Source organism: Salvelinus namaycush, chromosome 6, assembly GCF_016432855.1.
Source record: "Salvelinus namaycush isolate Seneca chromosome 6, SaNama_1.0, whole genome shotgun sequence".
Taxonomy (NCBI): domain Eukaryota; kingdom Metazoa; phylum Chordata; class Actinopteri; order Salmoniformes; family Salmonidae; genus Salvelinus; species Salvelinus namaycush.
Window position 1 is genome coordinate 19,104,212 of NC_052312.1, and position 25,568 is coordinate 19,129,779.

Here is a 25,568-nt window from a genome sequence, read left to right on the forward strand (position 1 = left end):
ATAAAATATATTTTGATTAACACTTTTTTGGTTACTGCATGATTCTATATGTGTTATTTCATAGTTTTGATGTCTCCACTATTATTCTACAATGTAGAAAATAGTACAAATAAAGAAAAACCCTTGAATGAGTAGGTGTGTCGAAACTTTTGACTGGTACTGTATATATATAATTGTTTACATTGAATTAAGCATAATGATTATGGCTTCATACAGCAGGAAAAATCTGTTTCAGGTGTTAGAAAAATGCAACATTCTCCAACTTCTGGACTGGTGGCCTACCTCCCCTCTGGACCACACCCAGGCATTTCTCACATACTTTGTGCCACCTCAGATTTTTTGGGTGCATGATGCCCCTGGTCAATAGCGATTTAATGTTATTTTTTAAATCATCATTGCAAACATTGGCTAAACAGGAGGAAAACTTCTGGCTATATGACAGAAACTATAAGGATTATATCATCAAACAAAATGCTAATTGTTTTGCCCCCAATGCAATGTGTAGACTGCATATTGCTTGTGCTACTACGGCAATATCCGTTACAACAGACAGAGAACGTTGTAGCCTTCATAATATTTTTGGAACGTTCGTTTAAATCGCAGCTGTTCAGAAATATGAGGAAGAGACATAGGATTCATCATCATATCGATCAAATTGGTTGAGGGTTCAGAAGAGGGTGAGTAAAAGAGATTTCAGAAAGTTTCCAGAGGGGCGGGGGCGAAAACTCAGTTTTCCAAACATTAGCCTTTTTCCAATGGTAAACTGCCTGAGTAAGTAATCTTCATTTATCCATCATCGTTGGTGTGGCCCATAGGCTGCCGTACAGAGGAAAGTACAGGCGCGAGACCAATTGTTGCAGTTAAATCATATTTGGAACACCCAATGTAGGACTTTTATTTTGAAAAAGTGCCGGAAACGCCGTATCCCTCGTCTTTAAACTCGTGTTTTTGTCGCTGTACTGAACGGACTCATCAACAGAGGTAGATTTATTTTTATTTTTTATATAAACCAACATTATGCCCAAACGTTGATTATTGGCTTTTCATGTAGCTCTTGTTGAAGGGAAGGTCATCTCTTTGCATTTTGAATTCAGCACAAACTATAGGCTACTGTAGTCGCGTGCTTGCACAATTCAACTTTCACCTAATTTCATATCTTCAAGCTCGTCGACTGCTTGACAACTACAATAAGGAAGCACATAAATTCAGTTTAAACATATTTGTGTCCTCCATCATGGATAAAGCAATGCAATAACTAAGGTAGCCGATTAAACTCAACTCCAGGATTTACGATGGAGTTGAGCGGTGACTAGTGTTTTTCTCAAAAACTCTGATTTCAGCACTCAAAGAATAGGCTGCAATTATACAAGTCACCGCTCAACTCCATCGTAAATCGTGGAGTTGAGTTTTAGTCTGCTATTATTAAGGGAGCTTGTAAGTAAGACATTCAGTTGTGTTTTTGCATCCTGAATATGTGAGCCTACTGTATGTGTGTGCATTGAGAAATGTTCTCTATTTCCAGGTAATGCTGCGGTGTCTTGTTAGCAGGTGCCTTTTGACCAATCCCGTCGCAGGTCAGACAAGAAAGATGTCAGGAGGCAGTCTTGCTGGGTCTCAAAGCAGTCTTGCAGGGAAGGTTGCCATAGTCACTGCCTCCACAGATGGGTAAGTAATGGCTGTACCAACCGTTTTGCTGGGGTTGTAGTTCATTTGTTTATAGTGAATTGCTCTCCTGCTCTATGTTCCTTATAGTGAGTTTTTCCTGACTACTTGGCCTGACCTGGAAAAAATCTGGACACTTAGTTAGCCTATATTGTGTAACTAGGGTATATCTACAGTATAGGGCCCAGAGTTTTCCCTGATTAGGTCATCCTGGCAGGAAAACTCTGGGCCCTACAGTATATCATGCAAAATATACATATTTCTCCTACTGACTAGGACTTGTGGCATCTCTTCCAGAATCGGTTTGGCTGCAGCCCAGGCTCTGGGGCAGAGAGGGGCTCACGTTGTGGTGAGTAGCAGACGCCAGTCAAACGTCGACAAGGCCGTGGCACTACTGCAGAGTGAGAAGATACAAGTGACCGGGACGACTTGCAACGTTGGGAATAGTGAAGACAGAGCTAGACTTGTTAACATGGTAAAGAAAACATCCATAAAGTTTGGTCCCATTCTAACAGTTGCATCCAGAGTAAACATCAATTGATAATTCTGGCTTGGCCTTATACAGGGAGACTTAATACATGATCACAGGCACAGCCATCAGTCACAAGCCTAAACTGAATTTCAGTGTTATTATTTTCTGTTTAGACAGTGGAACAGTGTGGTGGTGTGGACATCTTCGTTTCGAACGCGGCAGTCAACCCTTTCTTTGGGAACATTATGGACTCGACAGAAGCAGTCTGGGATAAGGTGTGTGCCTGGCATCCCTATTATCTAGGTCAGTGTTTTTTAATCTTGTTCCTGGCTCACGTTGTGGTGAGTAGCAGACGCCAGTCAAACGTCGACAAGGCCGCGGCACTACTGCAGAGTTGATGATTTGAATCAGGTTTGTAGTGCTAAGGCAAACACAAAAATGTCAACCCCTCTGTGTCCCCAGGACCAGGATTAAGAAACACTCATTTAAATAACCAAACACAAAATGCATCAAATAACCATACATTTAGGAAGATATAGTTTCACTTAGTCTGAGAAGGATGATAGCATATGAGAAAAGTGGTATTTGAGCTATGTCCAAAAAAAGAGTGTTGCGATATCAGCTGATATTATATTGTGCACTTCACACAGATCCTGGATGTGAATGTAAAGTCGGCCTTTCTTATGACCCAACTGGTGGTGCCTCATTTGGAGAAGAGGGGGTAAGAGAGAGAAATAGGAATAGAAAGTTCGGAAATTGTTTTGTGAGCTATAAAATATCTGTTTTCCAGGGGTGGGAGTGTTGTGTTTGTGTCCTCTGTCGCTGGGTACCAGCCTATGCAGGTAAGTTCTTCTGATTTGACCTCTAAATTCCTCTTGGTTTGATCATTAGATCAATTTGCATTGTTATGGAGAATTCTTACTTTCTTTGACCTCCCCACCACCAGGCACTGGGCCCTTACAGCGTGAGTAAGACGGCCCTGTTGGGACTAACCAGAGCCCTGGCCCCTGAACTGGCCCAGAGCCACATCCGGGTCAACTGTGTGGCCCCTGGCGTCATTAAGACCCCCTTCAGCCAAGCAGTGAGGACCCCCCTCCCTTTCTATTCTGTCATCTTTACCTGTGTACCCTTTTCACTTCACCTACCCTCCTTACCCTCACTCCTCTTCCTGTCACACATTTATCCTTTGTTTCCCTCTATAATTCATAGAGTAGGGTGTTTTGACGATTCTGTGTTCTCAGTTGTGGCAGGACGAAGACATTGTGGACGAGTTCAAGAAGCAGCTTAGCATTAAAAGGTTGCCTTCAACTTCATTCTTGGTTGTGTTATTTAGGGCACATTCTTACCTTCAAGTGTTATTGTTTTTGTGATGTGTGGCCACAAGTGCCTCATTGTGACTGAATTGGTAGAAATTGTGACATGGTCTGTGTTTATTGATTTATTTTAGTGGCGTACACCATGAAGTAATCTGACACTATTCATCAAGTACAAAATTAAATGCATAATCGTAGCATGTGCAACTACCACCTTGTCACAAGGTTATTTCATACAAAAAAAAATACATCCATTCTTGTTATATTCTCCCAGGTTTGGCAAGCCAGAGGAGATCGGTGGAGTAATCGCCTTCCTGTGCTCTAAGGATGCGTCTTACATCACTGGAGAGACAATCACTGTGACTGGAGGGATGAGCTGCAGACTGTGAGGCTGATTGACTGGAAAGTGTTAATAGAATCTGGCAACGGTGACTGTAACACTCAAAGGAAACGATGCTTTTGTAATATAATAATGGACTGTAAGATTCACTATACATTGTCATTTCTTTCTCTCAAAATAAAATGACTTGAGGACACGAAGCCAGGAAGCAATGGGGAAGTGGACAGTCGCCACCACTGATATTCTTTCTGGGTATGTTTTTCAGTGGGCACTATACAGTGCAGTCAGTTAACAAATAAACGCCATGTTTTTTTACTACGCTTTTAAAAATCTGTCACAGCACATTGTAAGCATTTGATCTCACAAGCAGGATCCAAACTCAGGCCAGTTTATACCTACATTGCCTTAATAAAAAGGACTACACTGCTATTCATGTTTTGGCTTATTGTACCTCATTAAGAGAACTACATGGTAATTAGTGAAACCAAGAGAAGTGTGTATAAAAGACAGCCAAAACAGTGTAATAGTTTACACAGTAATAAAGACATTGAATGTGAAAAAGGTATTACTATACTACTTGGCAGATGCTTAATTTACATTTAATTCATGACATTATAGCTTAAACAGTTCTTAGAATACAGTTATGAAAAGTTATGACAAGATACAAAAGTACATATTAAAACCCCACTCATTGAGTACATAAAATAATTAACAAATACTTGATTGAAAAATATGTTAGAAAAAACATTTTCTCCAAGTTATTACAATCAGGCATCAGAATCTGAAGATATTGAGCTGAAATAAAAATTGGTTGAACTCTTGACAATTACTTAAATTGTCAACCAATATGAGAAAGCTCTTGCCTCAGTTATCGCAGCCATCAACATCTGAAGATATAAGTATGACCCCAAAAAGAAAATGTGTTGGGACATCTGAACTCTTGACAATGACAGCACACAGGCTGTAAGTATTGGTGACATAGGTTAATCCTCTTGATTTCAAAATAAGTCACAGGTTTTTAAATAATGCTTATTGCAAAGTGATTCAGATACAAAGAATCCTAAAACTGCCAATCATACACTTTTACAACCATGGTTGTGTTCAGTTGGCCAAACTGTAGCAAAATGTTTTTGCAGCAAGAAACGTGTTCCTATTGGAGAAGTTCAGATGGTACCCTTCCTGTTTCAAAATGCATTTTTTGCTCCCCATGGTTGGTGAAAGGATTTTGCCATAGGTCTGTGAATTATTGAGCGTGTCATCGGTGTCCGTTGCCGGGAGACAGCAGGTCGTGCCAGGCCGGGCTTCCAGAACTCCCTGAGAGTGGGTACATAGGTGTCGTGCTTGGTCTTATAGTAGCGCTTCATAAACAGCTAGAAGAGACAGAGCACATTAGAAAGACATGGTAGTAGTCCATTTTATTATCCCACAATGGTAAATTTGTTAGTGGCCATTTTAAAAAGACATGCCAAACATGATAGCAGCAGTAGGGTCTCAGTAAGGAGGAAACAATTTGAAACAGAACCTTTACTTTTTTTTGGTCTTCAGATGCAAAATGTTTTGTTACGATGTAACCTACTGAACATGAGGGGGGAACTAAAGGTGCATCTCGATATTCTAAAGTAACTTCAACAGGATCAATTCTTACCCTGCCTTTGAAATTCTTTGTCGCTTCATCCTCTGAATCTCCTATGACGTCATCATTGTCACTGGTTACTGGTGAGGTCAGTATTTCTAGAAGGAGACAAGATGGAAAAACATAAGGCTTAAAATAACAAATCTAAGAGTGTTACTGGGTTACCATTGCACTGTAAACTAATTCATAAACAGTACAATGAGTTCATGCTCACAGAAATGATGAAACATTTATCATCTTTTAGGGGGTGGGGAGATTACCTGTGCTTCTTCTCATTTGAGGCAGAGGAACAATGGAGGGAGAGCTAACTGAAGGAAGCACACAGTTCCTGAAAAATGGGAGGTGTAACAATGAGTTAAATGTCCTACATTTCTGTTAGTATTGATAATCTTTTTACAATATACATCGTTATGGCTCTAGTTTTAAGTATTGGTACTAGTAGTATTTTACTAGTTTAGTTGCCAGATCTGTTTGAGCTTTAATCAATTCCACAATTGTTTGTCGTCATGCCATGTATGAAATGACAATGAACAACAGCGGAGTTGGCTAAAGAAACCACAGCCAGATCTGGCAACCAGGCTAGCATAAAAAAAGTAGTCTTGGTTGTTTAATTAAATCAGCACCCGTCTCTCTCTTACTCTTTGTCAGCTGATGCTGGAAGCGCCACATCTAGGGTCAACGAGCTGTCATTCAACTTCCGTTGCTGGGTCGAAGGAAGCCGACGCACCGTTATCGTCAGCCTCTTGTTCTGTCCCCATGGAGATCTCCCTGCTGTTGGTGTCTTGTTGCTGCAGGAAGGACTGCGAGGTTGTGACCTCACATGTGCAGTGATGTCTGTGGAAGTCAGTCGGGGGATGAGCACTCTGGGTTGGTTAAGCAGACAGGATGTGATGTAAGAGCAGAGGTGCTGGTCTTCCGGAACCTTGAGGCCTGCAATCCCCAACTGAACCAAACAGTCCCTTTGAACGTCCCTCTCAGTCTCTTCATCTGTATCACTCGTCAAATCCTTCTCTTCACTCCTCCTCCTCCTCTTCCTCCCTCTTCTCATGACTATCACCTCCTCGTCCTCTTCAGATTCCCCCTCAGTATATTTTGACCTTGCCGTTGACTCGGCTTTCTTCTCCACTTCTCTTGAATCCGATTGGATAGTAACGTCTTCCTTGCAAGTTCTTGGCCTGTTATTGGCTGAAGCCATGACTGGCAGTTCTTCGTTGCAAATCCCACCTATCACAGGCGTGATGGGTGATGACCTGTTTTGTGTCTGTCTGCGATTGGTCAATGGGGTTAAAGACTGAGGGTTTGGGGTGGAAACAAAGGCAGGCTTAGATCCTGATTGTTCGCTTTGCTGAGATCTTCCAGAGGGAGGGAGAGATAGGGATGAAAGGATGGAGTCGCCCATACAGGGAGGAAGAGAAGCTGAAAGGAGATAACAGACTGATGAGGTTAGCTGATAAGTTAAACACCTAACCAGGTGTTGTGAGATATGGCTGGTGACGCCAACGTAGTCTGCCTGGAACGCGCCCTATGTAGACCCACCTGCCAAATCCAGGTGTCCCAGGCAGATCTGGTGCTGGAGCAGTGTCCTCAGGAGCTGGGGTTGGGAGGCAGCCTTCGCACACTCCTCTAGGACAGGAGGGGCAGCAGTGAGCCAGGACACTGTCTGAGCCAGGTTAGGGACTGGGAGAAGTTGGTTCAGTCTGAGCAGGAACTCCCACAGCAGTTTCTCCAGTTCCTGATCAAACTGAGGGCCATACTCTGAAGGAAACTCCACCTGAAGGGAAGACGAGAGAAGAGTGAGGTGGAGGGAGGGAGGGAGAGAGAGAGAAAGGGACAAACAGAGAGCGTGAGTGAGAGAAAAATAGGGGGAGAGAAAGATGGAGACAACCAAAGAGAGCGAGAAGGGGGGCAGTTCCTAATTTGATGGTCTCTCAATAAAATCTGTTCATTTAAACATTGCATCTGGGAGGAGGCAGTCTCACCATGTAGAACAGTGCTCTCTCTGTGGGGTCTCTCAGGAGGACTTCCACCAGGCCATGCAAGTTGGTGACTGCGGTCTCAATCTTCACATCCTTCTTCTGCAACATAGGCATGCAAAAACATAACTTACAGCAAACACTGTATTTCTCACAAAATGATTGGGAAAAATGTGTTAAAAGGGTGATAAAGGCCCATTCAAATACCACACTCTTGGTACAGAGAATTGCTGACTTAGAGGGGTCAGTATTTGACTGTCACTCACCAGTGCAGAGGAAGGAATAAGGGCACGGATCCTGTCCAGCTGGGGAAGGATAACCGCTGGATCTGGTGGGTCCAGGCCATGGCACACTTCTAAGATCAGCTATAAACAACCAGAGCAGTGAAAATTAGGGACTGAACAGAGATAGACAATAGTTCATACAGTGGAAGCACATACTGTATACATACAAGGTTGTATTCATTAGGACACACCATAGCAAAAGAAAACAAAATCGAGTCTCTTATTGGACAAGTTGAGATAGTCCCACCATGTTTCAGTTTGTTTTCTTCCGTTATGTGCCAAATTAATACAACCCTTTTTCACTACAACATAACTGTCCCAAAAGTCTCACCCACCCGTGCCCTCAGCCCCAGAGCCAGCTTGGCCTGGTGTCTAGATGTGAGCAAGCCAGGGACTGTCTCGCAGGTTGACGTCACAAACTCCTCCAGCGTCCCATAATGCATCACATCGCGTTCCTTTATCACCTTCCACATGGCGGCAGAGACCAGCCGGAGAGGAGGGGCCAGGAGGCGTAAGGAAGATAAGGGGAGGGAGATGTCTGAGGGTGAAGGAGAGGGATGAGTGACTGGCTGTTCTTTAAAAAAAAAAAAACATTACTGACAACTTCCTACCACAGTAACCACACAAATATCAATACAAACAATGTTGGGCAAAATGATACAAATGTAAGTAGTTGTGCAAGTTACTGCAAGCCCTTAGCCAAGCTAACGTTAATGGTTGATGACACCAGAATTTATTGACTGGGTTGTAAAACTGTCTGGCAACTGTCAATGTCACTGATTTTACACTGACTAGCGGTCTTGTTTTACGAGACTAATTGCTACTGGTAAAATAAATGGTTGAACAAGCTAGTATGGCAACCACCGCAGGGTTTGGAATGTTCTGAACTGATTAAAAGTAATTTAGCCCGCCACGGCAGTTAGTTATGCCGTGTCTTTACTGTCAATGGTTGCTAACTACTGCTACTAGTTCACTAGTGTCAATGCAGAGAACAGTTAGAAACCAAATATAATCAAAGTTAATTACCCATTTCAGATAACTTCTTAGTTGCCATATCGTCCAGTCCGAATTTAGGCAAAGTTTGCTCGATTTCTATAGCTGGGATAGTTAACGTTGTATGCTAACAACGTTAGCTAGCTAACAAAGTGCTTATTCTGAGATTGCTGGATATTGTTAACGACGAGGTTACAACAACAGTGATTAACTAGCTATACAAACTGAAAATATGCAACTCTTGAAGTTCTGTAACTATTACACTGACTTTGAAAGTTTGGACATTTTAAAAAGAAAAACAATCTGTGTTCTTTTATAGCTCAATCACCATGTCTTCTCCCGCCTTGTCCAGAAAACTTTCCTTTCAGGATGTGACGTATTGTGATGGCTCTCGCAGTAGTATTGCCGCGTTCAAAACAACTGGGAACTGGGAAATGAATTAAATTTCAATTGAAGGGGATTTATTGGCATGGTAAACATATGTTTACATTGCCAAAACAAGTGAAATAGAGAATAAACAAAAGTGAAATAAACTAACAAATTAACAGTAAATATTACACTCACAAAAGTTCCAAAATAATAAAGACATTTCAAATGTCGTATGTCTATATAAAGTATTGTAATTATGTGCAAAGAGTTAAAGTACAAAAGGGAAAATAAATAAACATAAATATAGGTTGTATTTACAATGGTGTTTGTTCTTTAACTGTGATTGGACACTGTGGTATTTCACCCAATAGATATGGGAGTTTATCAAAATTTGATTTTTTTTTCAAATTCTTTGTGGGTCTGTAAAATCTAAGGGAAATATTTGTCTCTAATTTGGTCATGTATTTGGCAGGAGGTTAGGAAGTGCAGCTCAGTTTCCACCTCATTTTGTGGGTAGTGTGCACATAGCCTGTCTTCTCTTGGGAACCAGGTCTGCCTTCAGATAACTTCTTAGTTGCCATATCGTCCCGTTTGAATTTAGGGAACGTTAGCAAGATTTCTATACTTAGCTAGGATAGCTAAGCAAGGCTATACTCACTGAGTGTGTACATAGTCAAAGATTTCCTTAATTTTTGGTCAGTCACAGTGGTCAGGTATTCTGCCACTGTGTACTTACTCTATGTTTAGGGCCAAATAGCATTCTAGTTTGCTCTGTTTTTTTGTTGTAAATTCTTTCCAATGTGTCAAGTAATTATCTTTTTGTTTTCTCATGATTTGGTTGGTTGTGTTGCTCTCCTGGGGCTCTGTGGGGTCTGTTTGTGTTTGTGAACAGAGCCCCAGCCAGATCCTAATTGGTACGTCAAATTTATTTATATTTTTTTAATGCATAGAACGCCCTTCTTGCCTTGTCTCTCAGATCGTTCACAGCTTTGTGGAAGTTACCTGTGGCGCTGATGTGTAGGCTGAGGTTTGTATAGTTTTTTGCGTGTTTTAGGGCAACGGTGTCTAGATGAAATTTATATTAGTGGTCCTGGCAACTGGACCTTTTTTGGAACACCATTATTTTTTTCTTACTGAGATTTATTGTCAGGGCCAAGGTCTGACAGAATCTGTGCAGAAGATCTAGGTGCTGCTGTAGGCCCTCCTGGATGGGGGACAGAAGCACCAGATCATCAGCAAACAGTAGATTTGACTTCAGATTCGAGTGAGGTCGGTTAGGGAGGTCAACCCTCCCTAACCCGGACGACGCTAGGCCAATTGTGAGTCGCCCCACGGACCTCCCGGTCGCGGCCGGCTGCGACAGAGCCTGGGCGCGAACCCAGAGACTCTGGTGGCACAGCTAGCGCTGCGATGCAGTGCCCTAGACCACTGCACCACCCGGGAGGCCAAAACGTTCTTAATATTAGATTTTGTGCACCAGCTGTTGTTTATAAATATACACAGATCGCCACCCCTTGTCTTACCAAAGGCAGCTGTTCTATCTTGTCGATGCAGCGTAAATCCCACCAGCTGTATTTTATCCATGTCGTCGTTCAGCCACGACTCGGTGAAACATAAGATATTACAGTTTTTAATGTCCTGTTGCTAGGATATTCGTGATCGTAGTTTGTCTATTTTGTTATCCAATTATTGTACGTTGGCTAATAGGACTGATGGTAGAGTCAGATTACCCACTCGTCATCGGATCCTCACAAGGCACCCCGACCTATCTCCCCGATATCTCTGTCTCATGCGAATGACAGGGATGTTAACCTTGTCGGGTGTCTGATGAAAATCCTTTGCGTCCGACTTGTTGAAGAAAAAATCTTTGTCCAGTACGAGGTGAGTAATCACTGTCCTGATATCTAGAACCTCTTTTCGGCATAAGAGACGGTGGCAGAAACATAATGTACAAAATAAGTTACAAATAACGCAAAAAAACACACACAATAGCAAAATTGGTTGAGAACCCGTAAAACGGCAGCCATCTCCGCTGGCGCCATTATTCTAGTGTCCTCGTTAATTCGTTGATATATATGTTGAAAAGGTTGGGGCTTAAGCTGCATCCCTGTCTCTGTGGAAAGAAATGTGTGTGCGTTTTTTGCCAATTTTAAAACGCACACTTGCTGTTTTATAATGTCGTATGTTTTTCCCCCAACACCACTTTCCATCAATTTCTATAGCAGACCCTAATGCCAAATTGAGTCAAAAGCTTTTTTGAAATTAACAAAGCATGAGAAAACTTTTACCTTTGTTTTGGTTTGTTTGTTTGTCAATTAGGGTGTGCAGGGTGAATACATGGTCTGTCGTACGGTAATTTTGTAAAAAGCCAATTTGACATTTGCTCAGTACATTGTTTTCGCTGAGGAAATGTACGAGTCTGTTGTTAATGATAATGCTTAGGATTTTCCCAAGGTTGCTGTTGACGCATATCCGCCGATAGTTATTGGGGTCAAATTTGTCTCCACTTTTGTGGATTGGGGTGATCAGTTCTTGGTTCAAAATATTGGGGAATATGCCAGAGCTGAGGATGATGTTAAAGAGTTTCAGTATAGCCAACTGCAATTTGTGGTCTGTATATTTTATCATTTCACTGAGGATAACATCAACACCACAGGCCTTTTTGGGTTGGAGAGTTTGTATTTTGTCCTGTAGTTCATTCTTTGTAATTGTAGAATCCAGTGGGTTCTGGTAGTCTTTAATAGTTGATTCTAAGATTTGTATTTGATCATGTATATGTTTTTGCTGTTTGTTCTTTGTTATATGCTATAGAGACAAAAAGATTGGAGAAGTGGTTTATCCATAGATCTCCGTTTTGGATAGATAACTCTTTGTGTTGTTGTTTGTTTAGTTTTCCAATTTACCCAGAAGTGGTTAGATTCTATGGATTCTTCAATTACATTGAGCTGATTTCTGGCATGTCGTTCCTTCTTTTTCCATAGTGTATTTCTGTATTGTTTTAGTGATTCACCATAGTGAAGGCGTAGGCTCAGGTTTTCTGGTTCTATGTTTTTGGTTGGATAGGTTTCTCAATTTCTTTCTTAGGTTTTTGTATTCTTCATCAAACCATTTGTCATTGTTGTTAATTTTCTTAGGTTGTCTGCTTGAAATGTTTAGATTTGATAGGGAAGCTGAGAGGTCAAATATACTGTTTAGGTTTTCTACTGCCAAGTTTACACCTTCACTATTACAGTGGAACGTTTTGTCCAGGAAGTTGTCTAAAAGGGATTGAATTTGTTGTAGCCTAATTGTTTTTTGGTATATTTCCACACTATTTTCCTTCCAGCTATAGCATTTATTAATATTATTCTATTCCTTTTGCTTTGATGCCTCATGATTGAGCATTGCTCTGTTCAAGTAGTGTTATTTTGCTGTGATCTGATAGGGGTGTCAGTGGACTGACTGAACGCTCTAAGAGACTCTGGGTTGAGGTCAATGATAAAGTAGTCTACAGTACTACTGCCAAGAGATGAGCTACAGGTGTACCTACCATAGGAGTCCCCTCGAAGCCTACCGATGACTATGTACATACCCAGCGTCCGACAGAGCTGCAGGAGTTGTGACCTGTTTTTGTTGGTTATGTTGTCGTAGTTGTGTCTATGGGGGCATATGGGGGAGGGAATGCTGTCACCTCTAGGTAGGTGTTTGTCCCCCTTTGTGGTGAGGGTGTTGGGTTCTTGTCCAGTTCTGGCATTTAGGTTGACACAGACTAGTACATGTCCCTGAGCCTGGAAATTGTTGATCTCCCCCTCTAGGATGGAGAAGCTGTCATCGTTAAAGTATGGGGATTCTATTGGGGGGATATAGGTAACACACAAGGACATTTTTCTCTGTTGAGATCATTTCCTTATTAATTTCTAGCCAGATGTAACATTTTCCTGTTTTGACTAATTTAATAGAGCGGGTTAGGGCTGCTCTATACCAAATTTGCATACCCACTGAGTCTCTTCCCTGTTTCACACCTGGTAGTTTGGTGAATGGGACTACCAGCTCTCTGTAACCTAGAGGGTAACCAGTGAGTCCGTCTCCTTTATACCATGTTTCTTGTAGGATGACAATGTCTGTATTTCCAATTTCTTTGATGAAGTCTGGGTTCCTGCTCTTTAGGCCAAAAGCAGATGACCTCACACCTTGTATATTCCAGGATGAGATAGTAAAAGCTTTCTGTTCCATAGTGTCTGGTGTTGTTTTTGTGTGGTTTAGGCCCGGACCATCACAGTAGGTGTGAGCAGAGCATGTTGAGCATCTGATACATACTTCTTAAGTCACAGGATGGGGCTTGGACGGGTGTAATAGTGGGAGTTGTTGCTCTGCTCACGGCCTGGTCATATGTCCTGCTGTCATGTTGAGGTCCTTGCAGCAGGGGCGGGGGGCATGGGGTGGGCAGAAGTTGCATAGGTCTGATATGGGGGGGCCTATATAGGGTTTGGCCAGGGTTTGCTTGGGGTGGTCTTAGCTGGTTGCGCTGGTCTGTTTTGTAGGCTTGTTCTGTCTGGATTGTGTGGACTAGCTCTCTGAGCTCCACCATGTCTCTCTCCAGCTCTGTGAATGTATCCCTCTCAATGATGGAGAAGCGGTGCAGTTGTGGGACCTGGGTGTGTTCAGTGCTGAGGGGGTGACTATCCTCGTCTGCAGGACAGTTTGAAGAGGTGTGATCAGGCTCACTCAGGATGGGGAAGTCGTCACAGTATGAGAGCTTTTCCTGGGCCAATACCTTCTCTCTTTACATTGGGGTAGTTCTTATTAGCACTGTGCCATGACAGGGGATGGTTTGTGTGAAAATTGCTTACATTCCCTTTTTTGTAGCAGTCAGCAAATAGTGTCTCTGGATTGTCTTTGAGGAGTTTTTTTGTAGTTATTCCTTGCAGGGTTATTTTTAATATCCATGGGGTACTGTATTGATCTCTGGACAGGGATAAGCCATTGGGGCTTCTAAGGCCTCTGCATTTGGGTGGGGGTCTGTGAAACTCTCCTGCTATTGTTGGGCTCAAGAATGTTCACACTTCTGACTTCACACTGTTCTGTCTGTCCTAGCAGCTTGGTAGCTTAGTATACTTATTTTCTTAGCTTTATATAACAGAGATGATTGTCTTTTACTTTTTGGCTTCAGAAGTAGCTTCAGACTGAATATTACTCATTCAGTTTTGTGTTGGAACTTCATCTGAATGGAAATCTCTGACTTTCAACTTCAGTGCGTTAAAAAAAACAGGGAACTCAGAAAAAATTATCTCTGACTGGGAAAATCTATTTTTATATTTATTTAACAAGGCAAGTCAGTTAAGAACAAATTCTTATTTCCAATGATGGCCTACACCGGCCAAACCCGGACGACGCTGGGCCAATTGTGCACCGCCCTATGGGACTCCCAATCACGGCCGGTTGTGATACAGCCTGAATTCGAACCAGGGTGTCTGTAGAGACACCTCTAGCACTGAGATGCAGTGCCTTAGACTGCTGCGCCACTCTGCCATCCAACTCGGGTCTCGTTTTTGAGCTCAGACTTTCCAGCCTGATGATCTTTTGACGTCAATATTTGACCTAGTTTTTTCCGAGTTCCCAGTTGTTTTGAACCAGACATAAGGAACGCTGTTTGGGTCTTTTTCCATGTTCAAAACAACTGGGAACTCAGAAAAATACGAGGTCAAATCATGACGCAAAGTCAGAGCTCTAGAAAGAGGCCCGAGTTTACGAGTTGGATAACTAACAGGTCAAATCCATTTCCCCTGTGGGAGCTCGTTTATTTTCCGAGTTCACAGTTGTTTTGAACACACGGGTCGAAAACCAGAGATTTCCGAGATCACAGTTGTTTTGAACGCGGTAAAAGTAACATTAGCACGCAATCAATGACTCTGAAGATTCGTTTGATCAAGTCGTTTTTCAAACCGTGTGCTACTGAAAAAGAGATCCCACTGATTTCGCTATGATTCCGGTGTTTTCTTCGATTCCAAGTTGGTTTCAAACACCGACCTCTAGTTGATACCATACTTACGATGTAGTTAGGATTTTTGTTCATGATACGTCATCTGAACGGTATCTCGAAACACTGCGGCACTAAGATTTGATTGACATTATGGAGAGAAAAAAAACGTTTATATGAACGCTGATTTTCATTGTTGACCAGCAGGTGTCACTGATCTGCATTGTGTTAATCTCCGAGTAATGAACCGTTTCTCCGCTTTTCGGCACAGTTTGCTGAAGCCCCAAAGGCTTCTGAAAGCCACCGTTTCACATTACTAGTGACGTATGCTCTTCATTAGTATTATCGTAACTTCACTGAAAGAGGGTATAAAACTGCTGAAAGGTAAAACGTTTTACAAATGTGGATTGAATGCCATGCCACAGTAAATTATATGGTCAATGTTATCATCTCTCTCACGCACGCACACAGAGAGACAACTTTGCTCTATGCGCGTTTATCTGATTCATCGTCATAGGTCACTCACGGCAAAGTCCATCCAAAAGAAATTGGTGAGTCAGACACGCAGAAATCGAGAGGCCACAGCACTGACACAACAACAGGAGGAAAAACAAAAAAAAGAGTTAGAAAAAGTGGGATATGGAGACAACGTCATCACTAATAAAGTAAGTAGTTACTTCCTCCTAATTTCCCACATTTTGGGTTGCAACAGCTCATTCTGAGTATTTACGATATAAAATATCATTGGATTTTCAATTGTTCAATCAATTGTTATATTTTGAGATTCTGATTTGGTAAGCACGCTATTGTATACTATATCACTCACCGTTGGTTACTTGTTTAGGTGTGGGTTGTTGAAGGACCAGGGTAGGAATCATCAACTATAATGAACAAAAATATTTTTTATTTAACCAGGTAAACTAGTTGAGAACAAGTTCTCATTTACAACTGCGACCTGGCCAAGATAAAGCAAATCAGTGCGACACAAACAACAGAGTTACACATGGTATAAACAAGCGTAGTCAATAACACAATAGAAAAAATAGTCTATATTGAAAGAGATTTGCGTCAGTTCAAATCTGGCATCAGGACAAAATGTGATTCATAGTCACCGAAGATATTTTAATTAAACTCAAACTATAAATGGTAAATGCAATTTTCGTATATACGGGTTCACTGGATCTCCGCGCAGGGTAGATCAGAGAACTGTGGAATGTACTCAAAATAGTAGTTTTATACTATAACACTTTCATTCTCTCCTTGTCCAGTTGGCCTATCATAGTAGAGGTTTAGCATGGTTCATACTCTTGCTCCTCCTTTGTGGGCCCCCAAACTTGTCCAAGCCCCTTGGCGTTTTCCTTCTCCACATCTGGTTGTTGGGTAGAGCAGCTCCATCTTGTTTCCCCCTCGACCATTCACTAAAACAGTTCCTAATATGGTATTGTCCAGTATTCTAAACTCCTGGTTGGTCTAGAGCAGGGGTGTCAAAGTCAAATGGACGGAGGGCCAAATAAAAAATTTAGCTACAAGCCGAGGGCCGGACTGTTCGAATGTTCATTGAAATTTTTTTAAATGACGCATATAGTCTAGTGAACCTAATTGAACCTACTGAAAACCTAACAAATATATTCCAATATGATCAGATAAATAAAGCAATATTTTCTTATGGCTCTGTCAGTAATCTTTAATTTTCAACAGACACAAAAGACAAATTTCCTTTATATAAAAATCCCCATAACATGAACATTAAATGAAAGAAACCGGTATTCAAGGCACCATCAGTAGCCTATATTTTCTATTTTAGCAAAAGTGGGCTAAATTTACTTCAAAGAAAAAAACAATAATAGCAATTTTCTATCATCCACTCAACTGAAATATTTTTAAAATATAATTGGATTGAAATACAATAAAATAAAGTGCAAAAATCTAGCCTTTTGTAGCCTTTGTTCCATGTCCATATTCTTGTTTTTGTCCGCGTGTTTCGTTTCATAATGTCGTCTCAGATTATACTCTTTCAGTACCGCCACACTTTCTCCACACAGAAGACACACAGGTTTTCCAGCTACCTCCGTGAACATATACTCCGACTCCCACCTTGTTTGAAACCCCCGGTTCTCAGTGTCCACCTTCCGTTTTGCCATTTTTGATGGGTATCTGAAAGTTAATTTTACTGTGATGCTGACGACTGCTGTGCCAATAAATATTGAAATGAAGCAGCCTACTGCTCGGTGCGTCACCGTTGCATTGTGGGAAATGTAGTATTGGTGCGTGTAAAAGATCTGCGGGCTGCCGGCTTGCTGCGGTCTGCGGGCCGGTTCTAATAATAAATCAAGATCATCCCAGGGGCCGTAAAAAACCTTCTCGCGGGCCGGATGTGGCCCGCGGGCCTTGACTCTGACATATGTGGTCTAGAGAGATGCACCCCTCCCCTCTCCAGACTGTCCACAGCTTTTATGGCCTGTGGTGGTCAGTTCTTACACACCTACCCCCTCTGTATTGTGTGTGTGTGCAACAAAACATCATTCACCTTCAACTAATATGCTAACAGCCTATAGTGCATAAACATAAATCCTAACAATATACAGTGTGTGCAAATGGCGTGCCGCAGTGTTTCGAGATACCGTTCCGATTTACGTTCCATGAACAAAAATATAAACACAACATGCAAAAATGTCAAAGATTTGACGGAGTTAAAGTTCATATGAGGAAATCAGTCAATTGAAAAATGTATTAGGCCCTCATCTATGGATTTCACATGACTGGGAATACAGATATTAATCTGTTGGTCAAAGATACCTTACAAAAAATGGGCCTCAGGGTCTCGTCACGTTATTTCTGTGTATTCAAATTGTGTTTGTTGTCTGTAGCTTATGCCTGCCCGTGCCATAACCCCACCTCCATCATGGGGCACTGTTCACAACGTTGACATCAGCAAACCGCTCACCCACATGACTCCATACATGTAGTCTGCTGTTGTGGGACCAGTTGGAAGTAATGTCAAATTCTCTAAAACAACATTGGAGGCAGCTTATGGTAGAGAACTGAACATTCAATTTTCTGGCAACAGCTCTGGTGGACATTCCTGCAGTCAGCATGCCAATTGCACGCTCCCTCAACTTGAGACATCTGTAGCATTGTGTTGTGTGACAAAACTGCACACATTTTAGAGTGGCCTTGCACCTGTATAATGATCATGCTGTTTAATCAGCTTCTTGATATGCCACACCTGTCAGGTGGATGGATTATCTTGGCAAAGGAGAAATGGTTACTAACAGGGATGCAAACAAATTTGTGCACAAAATTAGAGAGAAATAAGCTTTTTGTGCGTATGGAACATCTCTGGAATATTTTATTTAAGCTCATGCAACATGGAACCAACGGTTTACATGTTGCGCTTATATTTGTGTTCAGTGCAGATTCAGCTATGGGCCAATTTGTTCTGGTGCAGGTGGTTGGGGGGCCGGGACATAATAAAAAATGTAGACTGCAAATTGACCTCAAGAAGCCTAAAGTTATATATTTGACTAAAACATAATCATTTCAAACCTTGATTACATTTGGGAACATTGTCCTGCGTAGGGTGCCGGCTTTCGGATGGGACGTTAAAATGGGTGCCCTGACTGTCTGTGGTCATTCAAATTCCCATAGCTCTTGTAAGAGTAGGGGTGTTCACCCCGTTTTAATGGCTAATTTCCCAACCTGTCCAAATTCCATCATGGCCACCTAATCATCCCCCTCATTCCTAATTGGCATATATCACTCCTCACCTCTCCACCTGATAGCTGATGTGTGGTGAGATTTCTGGCACAAAAATAGTCGCCGTGCATCACTGAGGTTGGTGCTACACATTGATGGTGGATGAGGTGAGTTTCTCCCTACTATGTAAATACTTTGAGTACCTCAGTTGATAGAAAAGAGCTATATAAATCCAATTAATTATTATTATATGTATATGATCACATACAGTATGTCTCTCTATTATGCAATACTTGGGAACAGATTTCCCAATTTAAAATCACTTGGAGCTGATTTCCTGGTGTTTTTACAGTCTTTTATGGCCAACAACTAAAAAATAAATAAATCATTATATATAGTTTTTTTTTCTTTTTCGGGCCACCAGTTGGGGAACCCTGGCCTAGGGAGTTGGCAAAAAGGCACAGTGACAACAAACCACTGGAACATTTATATAATTGGGGCCTCTAATTGGAGTTGGACTTATTTCCACACTTTGTCTCACAGACACTGTATTGTCTCTACTACCACATTCACAGACGTTAACTGCTGTAGCGCCTATTGACGATAGCAAAACTCCCCCGGTCAGAAGAGACTAAATGCCCCAACGCTTGCTGTAAACATTATCACACATCACTTGTGGTACTGTTTTGGAGACATAAAGAAGTATCTATCATATCAGCGAGAAATGTTTTTCAAAAAACAAAAGTTTAAATTACTACACACCTCTTTAAAGGGTTAGTGCTCACAGCCATATCTCCATGTTACAGCACTTGTGTAGTGGAAGTGTAGTTTATTCGGATGGAGGCACCCATAGCTGTATGATCTGTGCAAAACTGCTACAGTTACTGCATATTTCTTTATTTGAAGGGTTCTTTCTCGCTGATGAAAGGGCCATATGTTTCGAAACCCGTATCGCAAGCGATGATTATTGACTTTTTCTAAACTTTAAAACACAGCGTCTGGATTGTAGTTCACACGAGCCAGTCGTGGGCGAAGCTAATCGCTTAAACCTGTAAGGAGAAGGCAGAATGCCTCAGAGTTTTCGAGAGCTACACTACATGGCCAAAAGTATGTGGACACCTGCTTGTCGAACATCTCATTCCCGAAATCATGGGCATTAATATGGAGTTGGTCCCCCCTTTGCTGCTATAAGAGCCTCCACTCTTCTGGGAAGGCTTACCACTAGATGTTGGAAAATTGCTACGGGGACTTCCTTCCATTCAGCTACGAGCATTAGTGAGGTTGGGCCCTGATGTTGGGGCGATTAGTCCTGGCTCGTAGTCGGCGTTCCAATTCATCCCAAAGGTGTTCGGTGGGGTTGAGATCAGGGCTTTGTGCACTTCCACACCAATCTCGACAAACCGTTTTTGTATGGACCCTAGCTTTGTGCAGGGGGCATTGTCATCCTGAAACAGGAAATGGCCTTCCCCAAACTGTTGCCACAAAATTGGAAGCACAGAATCGTCTAGAATTCCATTGTATGCTGTAGTGTTAAGATTTCCCCTCACTAGAACTAAGGAGCTTAGCCCGAACCATGAAAAACAGCCCAAGACCATTATTCCTCCTCCACCAAACTTTACATTTGGCACTATGCATTGAGGCAGGTAGCGTCCTCCATGCATCCGCCGAACCCAGATTCGTCCGTGGGACTGCCAGATGGCGACGTGTGATTCATCGGTGGAGGAGAATGCGTTTCCACTGCTCCAAAGTACAATGGTGTCGAGCTTTACACCACTCCAGCCAATGCTTGGCATTGTGCATGGTGATCTTAGGCTTGTGTGTGGCTGCTCGGCCATTTTATCACTCTTACTAGCTCTCAGTGAAATATTTGTATACCAAATCAATCTTCCATAGTGCATTTGTATCTATGGACTAGGTAGAAGTTGTCCCTAACCGCTGATACAGTCAGGTTGTACATCCCCTTCATGGTTCTGGTTAGGATTGGTGTGTGTGGTAATCTGATACAAGAATAGGGCAACTTCAAGCCTTCCCCGAGACCTGTTTGCGTGACAATGACCGTAGGCGTTGATAAAACCGCATAAACAGATCTGGGACCAGGATAGGCAAATTCTACATCAAGCTGGCTGTGTCTGGCCTTGTGAACATCTTCTTACTCCTCTTCCTCCACAGGTCTGTGACCAGGCGGGTGTGGTTGTCGGCCCCTGCCCATCAGAGACCGTTCAGGGTGTGTTCCCATGACAGGGGCACCAGGAAGGGCATCACAGCAGGAACCCTGGAGGAGTTGAGAGAGAGGGTGAGAGAGAGACGGACATGATGAAAATACACAAAGAGAAAAAATTAAGAAAAAAGGGGTTTATTTTTATTATAAGGCCATGAGTGACCATGTGACCTGACCAGGAAAAGCTCTGGGCTGTAGTTGTATAAGGACAGGTCTGGGATCTGGAGCACTTGCCAGAGAAGAATGTATTTGTGCCTTCAAAATACATACACTGTGTCTGTATGTCCTCTGAATATATCTACCTTTGTTGCTACCCCAGGTGTGCCAGGCTTTGATGCTGTGTTTGTCCAGTCTGGCTGTGGTGCTGGTGTGTGAGGAGGATGGGACAGTGGTGGACTCTGAAGACTTCCTGATGTCTCTGCCAGACAACACAGTCCTCATGGCCCTGGAACCTGGACAGACATGGAAAACCCCTCCGGTAGGTATGTCCTGATCTACACTACCGGTCAAAAGTTTTAGAACACCTACTCATTCAAGGGTTTTTCTTTATTTGTATTATTTGTACTACATTGTAGAATAACAGTGAAGACATCAAAATTATGAAATAACACATGGAATCATGTTGTAACCAAAAAAAAGTGTTAAACAAATCAAAAAATATTTGAGATTCTTCAAATAGCCACCCTTTTCCTTGATGACAGCTTTGCACACTCTTGGCATTCTCTCAACCAGCTTCCCCTGGAATGATTTTCCAACAGTCTTGAAGGAGTTCCCACATATGCTGAGCACTTGTTGGCTGCTTTTCCTACACTATGCGGTCCAACTCATCCCAAACCATCTCAATTTGGTTGAGGTCGAGGGATTGTGGAGGCCAGGTCATCTGATGCAGCACTCGCCTTCTTGGTAAAATATCCCTTACACAGCCTTGGAGGTGTGTTGGGTCATGGTCCTGACGAAGAACAAATGATAGTCTCACTAAGCCCAAACCAGATGGGATGGCGTATCGCTGCAGAATGCTGTGGTAGCCATGCTGGTTAAGTGTGCCTTGAATTCTAAATAAATCACAGACAGTGTCACCAGCAAAGCACCCACACACCATCACACCTCCTCCTCCATGCTTTACGGTGGGAAATACACATGCGGAGATCATCCGTTCACCCACACCGCGTCTCACAAAGACACGACGGTTGGAACCAAAAATCTCAAATTTGGATTCCAGACTAAAGGACACATTTCCACCGGTCTAATGTCCATTGCTCGTGTTTCTTGACCCAAGCAAGTCTCTTCTTATTATTGGTGTCCTTTAGTAGTGGTTTCTATGCAGCAATTCGACCATGAAGGCCTGATTCACACAGTCTCCTCTGAACAGTTGATGTTGAGATGTATCTGTTACTTAAACTCAGAAGCATTTATTTGGGTTGCAATATCTGAGGCTGGTAACTCAAATTAATTTATCCTCTGCAGCAGAGGTAACTCTGGGTCTTCCATTCCTGTGGCGGTCCTCATGAGATCTAGTTTCATTATAGCGCTTGATTGTTTTTGTGACTGCACTTGAAGAAACTTTCAAAGTTCTTGAAATATTCTGTATTGACTGACCTTCATGTCTTAAAGTAATGATGGATTGTTGTGTCTCTTTGCTTATTTGAGCTGTTCTTGCCATAATATGAACTTGGTCTTTTACCAAATAGGGCTATCTTCTGTATACCCCCCTACCTTGTCACAACACAACTGATTGGCTCAAACGCATTAAGAAGGAAAGAAATTCCAAAAATTAACTTTTAACAAGGCCCTCTGTTAATTTAAATGCATTCCAGGTGACTACCTCATGAAGCTGGTTGAGAGAATGCCAAAAGTGTGCAAAGCTGGCATCAAGGCAAAGTGTGGCTATTTGAAGAATCTCAAATATAAAATATATTTGGATTTGTTCAACACTTTTTTTGGTTACTACATGATTCCATATGTGTTATTTCATAGTTTTGATGTCTTCACTATTATTCTACAAAGTAGAAAATCGTAAAAATTAAGAAAAACCCTTGAATTAGTAGGTGTTCTAAAACTTTTGACCAGTAGTGTAGGTATCTCAACTTGAATGTGTTTTGTTAGCACAATATGTACATGTGTGCACACCCTTGTCAAATGATTAAAGATAGGTATGGTTCTGAGTTTTTCTCTCCTACATGACCCGATCAGGAAAATCTTAAAGGCCCAGAGTTTTTCCTGGTTAATAATGTATAATATATGCCATTTAGCAGACACTTTTATCCAAAGCGACTTAGTCATGCATGCATACATTTTACGTATGGGTGGCCCCAGCGTGAAACAAACAGTAGCAGTGCATGGGTAAAATCACTGGGGAAGCCAAGCCAGAAAAAAAGCCATATTACAACCTACGTGTTGTGATAATTGCGTTGTTTGCTCTATAACCTGTTAGTTCATATGCCTTGCGACCGTGATAGATAGGCCTAATGCCGAGACAATAAGAAAAGACACTGGCAGAATAAATTAAACCACACCTTTGTTTCATCACAAAACCGGAGAGCAACCTCTGTCCGGTGAAGTCCACAAAGCATATTACATGTAACAAACAGTTAGGTGACCTACAGCATGGTCAAGCAAGTTAATGTTTCCAAAATTTTCAGACTACTAAATAACTATTGATTTAGAACCACGGAGTTACCACCATTCTAGCACCATTTCAACATCATCAAATCATGCTTAGTCTAATACAGTGACAATTGTATTTAGTCCAATCAGCGTAAGCTAAATATGATGTGGCTATCCATGGTTCTGATTTCTGTGTGTGTGTATGTATCTGTGTGTGCGTTCGTGCAAGTAGAAAAAACATGTTGACTCACCCTACTTGTTGAGAAACGCCAATGCCATCCTCTCTTTCATGTTGACGAAATGGTCTATGTCATACAGTACACGCTTGTATTTTTTGTTTTCTTAAGCTACCTGGCTAAAATGCTTGCTGGCTAACCTACCTTCCTTTCATGGGCAATGTTAGCTATTTAACGTTAGCCTTCTACATCTAGCTACATATTGAACTTACATCATCTCAGGCCAGGGGCCCATTGTATACATTTATGGTTGGATCAGAATCGCCATTATAATCATTGGCCAGTACGGAGAATTAAGTAAAACCACAAGTACAAATCCCTGTCTACATCCATGGCTAATTTAGGAAAGGGACAATTTTAGCTAGCTAGCTAGCCACTGGAGGACAACAACACAACGAGATATAACAATTAAAGTTGTTTTTGTCAGTGACCTATTGCTCTCGATGTGATTGGAGTGAAGCCAAATCCAAACTGGCTTCCCTTTACATTTTTTTTTTGTGTGCCAGGACCATTCACAGTTGAGTTCACTCGGTTTAGCTCAACGCTGATTGGCTATTATTTGATACTTTTTTTATCAAGGGAGGCCAAACGCTCGCTGGCATCCTTTGCATTCAATGCTACGGGCGGCAACAATCTTATACTCTTTTTGACCTGACAGCATCAGATAGATGGCCTACACATATAGAGACAGAGGGGCGCTGTGAGCTCTAAACTAACAATGCTACCGTCTCTCCTGGAGTAGGGTGCTGATCTCGGGTCAGCTTTGCATTTCCCCCACTAACCTGATCCTAGATCTGTACTTAGGGGACACTTCACCCTGGAGTGTCTCTCCCTCTCACACCATATCCTATGCTAAACCTACAGGGTACAACGCTCTCTAAAGCCCAAGACCCCAACCAGCCGCGGACAGGAAAGGATATAGCCTGCGTGACCTTTGACCTGTACCGGCAGAACCCCAAGGATGTGTTTGGCTCCCTGAACGTGAAGGGCACCTTTTCAGGCCGGTACTCTGTCAGCGCCGACTTCAAATGTCTGGGGCCCAAGAAAGTCCTCAGGTGAGTAGAGTGGAACGGGATGGGAGGAAGTCTTGTCCCTGGTGGAATGTGTCTGTAACAATGGTAATTTATAATACTCTCTCTTTCCCCCTTCTCTCTCTCTCAGAGAGGCCCTCCGCGTGGCCTCCACCCTCCTCCAGGCGGCAGGTCAAATGTTGATCTCCTCAGCTAATCTGATCAAGCGGCTCATCGAGGAAGCAGAGTTCTGGCAGCCCCAGAGGGCGGAGGTTACAGAGTGCTGGAACTGAGACAGTTGAGGCTGTAATTAAGGCTTTTGAGGCTAGAATTGAGTTTATGTACAGGTCCAATCTTAACACGAGCTCAAGTTAGGACATGGCCCTATAAAGTATTGCTCTAGGATCAATGAAGAAGAGAAGAGATCCAATGTTTATTAAAGCTGAACACAACAACCACACTCGTAGTAATACCAATTGCTGCAGCGCAACATTCCTATTTGTCTGTTGCATTTTAAATACTGTACCATGTGTATGATAGCGTGATGCAAGGTTGTGATGAAGCTATGTGCAGAAAGACAATTACTCACATGGGCGTGTTGTAAAATAGGATGTATCTATTTCTATAAATCTTGGGAATTTCCCATGAAAGTAAGGAATTGAATAAGAAAAAAAAGAGTAGGCATAAATGTTTTACTTTCTTTGTAGTTTCTCATCACTGTCTCATTTTGTGTTCAATAAATGCTTTCAGTTGTTACATTCAGACGGTCACCTGTCAACAAGGTAGAGGTTCGCGATCCAAAATATAAA

At 42.1% G+C, this 25,568-nt stretch overlaps 3 protein-coding genes across 3 annotated transcripts; 2 read left to right on the top strand and 1 right to left on the bottom strand.

Annotated features, from left to right (window-relative positions):
• The first annotated feature begins 865 nt into the window (after positions 1-865).
• dhrs4 (dehydrogenase/reductase (SDR family) member 4) lies at positions 866-4,222 on the top strand. Its single transcript, XM_038996083.1, has 9 exons — positions 866-981; positions 1,523-1,665; positions 1,960-2,137; positions 2,308-2,409; positions 2,785-2,855; positions 2,925-2,976; positions 3,081-3,215; positions 3,376-3,431; positions 3,722-4,222. Exons 2-9 carry the CDS (start codon positions 1,526-1,528, stop codon positions 3,834-3,836), a joined length of 849 nt encoding a protein of 282 aa, XP_038852011.1. The 5' UTR covers positions 866-981; positions 1,523-1,525; the 3' UTR covers positions 3,837-4,222.
• tinf2 (TERF1 (TRF1)-interacting nuclear factor 2) lies at positions 4,174-9,008 on the bottom strand. Its single transcript, XM_038996082.1, has 9 exons — positions 8,704-9,008; positions 8,013-8,215; positions 7,660-7,758; positions 7,400-7,495; positions 6,957-7,191; positions 6,059-6,836; positions 5,681-5,748; positions 5,433-5,518; positions 4,174-5,157 (listed from the first exon to the last, which is right to left on the bottom strand). Exons 1-9 carry the CDS (start codon positions 8,729-8,731, stop codon positions 4,972-4,974), a joined length of 1,779 nt encoding a protein of 592 aa, XP_038852010.1. The 5' UTR covers positions 8,732-9,008; the 3' UTR covers positions 4,174-4,971.
• Positions 9,009-15,527: 6,519 nt separating this feature from the next.
• Positions 15,528-25,521, top strand: LOC120049724 (cell death activator CIDE-B-like). Its single transcript, XM_038996086.1, has 5 exons — positions 15,528-15,660; positions 20,861-20,984; positions 21,229-21,387; positions 24,614-24,804; positions 24,911-25,521. The coding sequence occupies exons 1-5, from the start codon at positions 15,635-15,637 to the stop codon at positions 25,050-25,052; spliced, it is 642 nt and encodes a 213-aa protein (XP_038852014.1). The 5' UTR covers positions 15,528-15,634; the 3' UTR covers positions 25,053-25,521.
• The last annotated feature ends 47 nt before the right edge of the window (positions 25,522-25,568 follow it).

Excerpts from the sequence above, each read along its gene's own strand:
- LOC120049724 (XM_038996086.1), top strand. The coding sequence starts at position 15,635 with ATGGAGACAACGTCATCACTAATAAA. Across the intron at positions 21,388-24,613 it reads AGACATGGAAAACCCCTCCG|GGTACAACGCTCTCTAAAGC; the intron begins GTAGGTATGTCC and ends CTAAACCTACAG. Across the intron at positions 24,805-24,910 it reads GGGCCCAAGAAAGTCCTCAG|AGAGGCCCTCCGCGTGGCCT; the intron begins GTGAGTAGAGTG and ends TCTCTCTCTCAG.
- tinf2 (XM_038996082.1), bottom strand. The coding sequence starts at position 8,731 with ATGGCAACTAAGAAGTTATCTGAAATGG. Across the intron at positions 7,192-7,399 it reads AGAGAGCACTGTTCTACATG|GTGGAGTTTCCTTCAGAGTA; the intron begins GTGAGACTGCCT and ends TCTTCCCTTCAG. Across the intron at positions 5,519-5,680 it reads TCAAATGAGAAGAAGCACAG|AAATACTGACCTCACCAGTA; the intron begins GTAATCTCCCCA and ends GTCTCCTTCTAG.
- dhrs4 (XM_038996083.1), top strand. The coding sequence starts at position 1,526 with ATGCTGCGGTGTCTTGTTAGCAGGTGCCTTTTGACCAATCCCGTCGCA. Across the intron at positions 2,977-3,080 it reads CTGGGTACCAGCCTATGCAG|GCACTGGGCCCTTACAGCGT; the intron begins GTAAGTTCTTCT and ends CCCCACCACCAG. Across the intron at positions 3,216-3,375 it reads AGACCCCCTTCAGCCAAGCA|TTGTGGCAGGACGAAGACAT; the intron begins GTGAGGACCCCC and ends CTGTGTTCTCAG.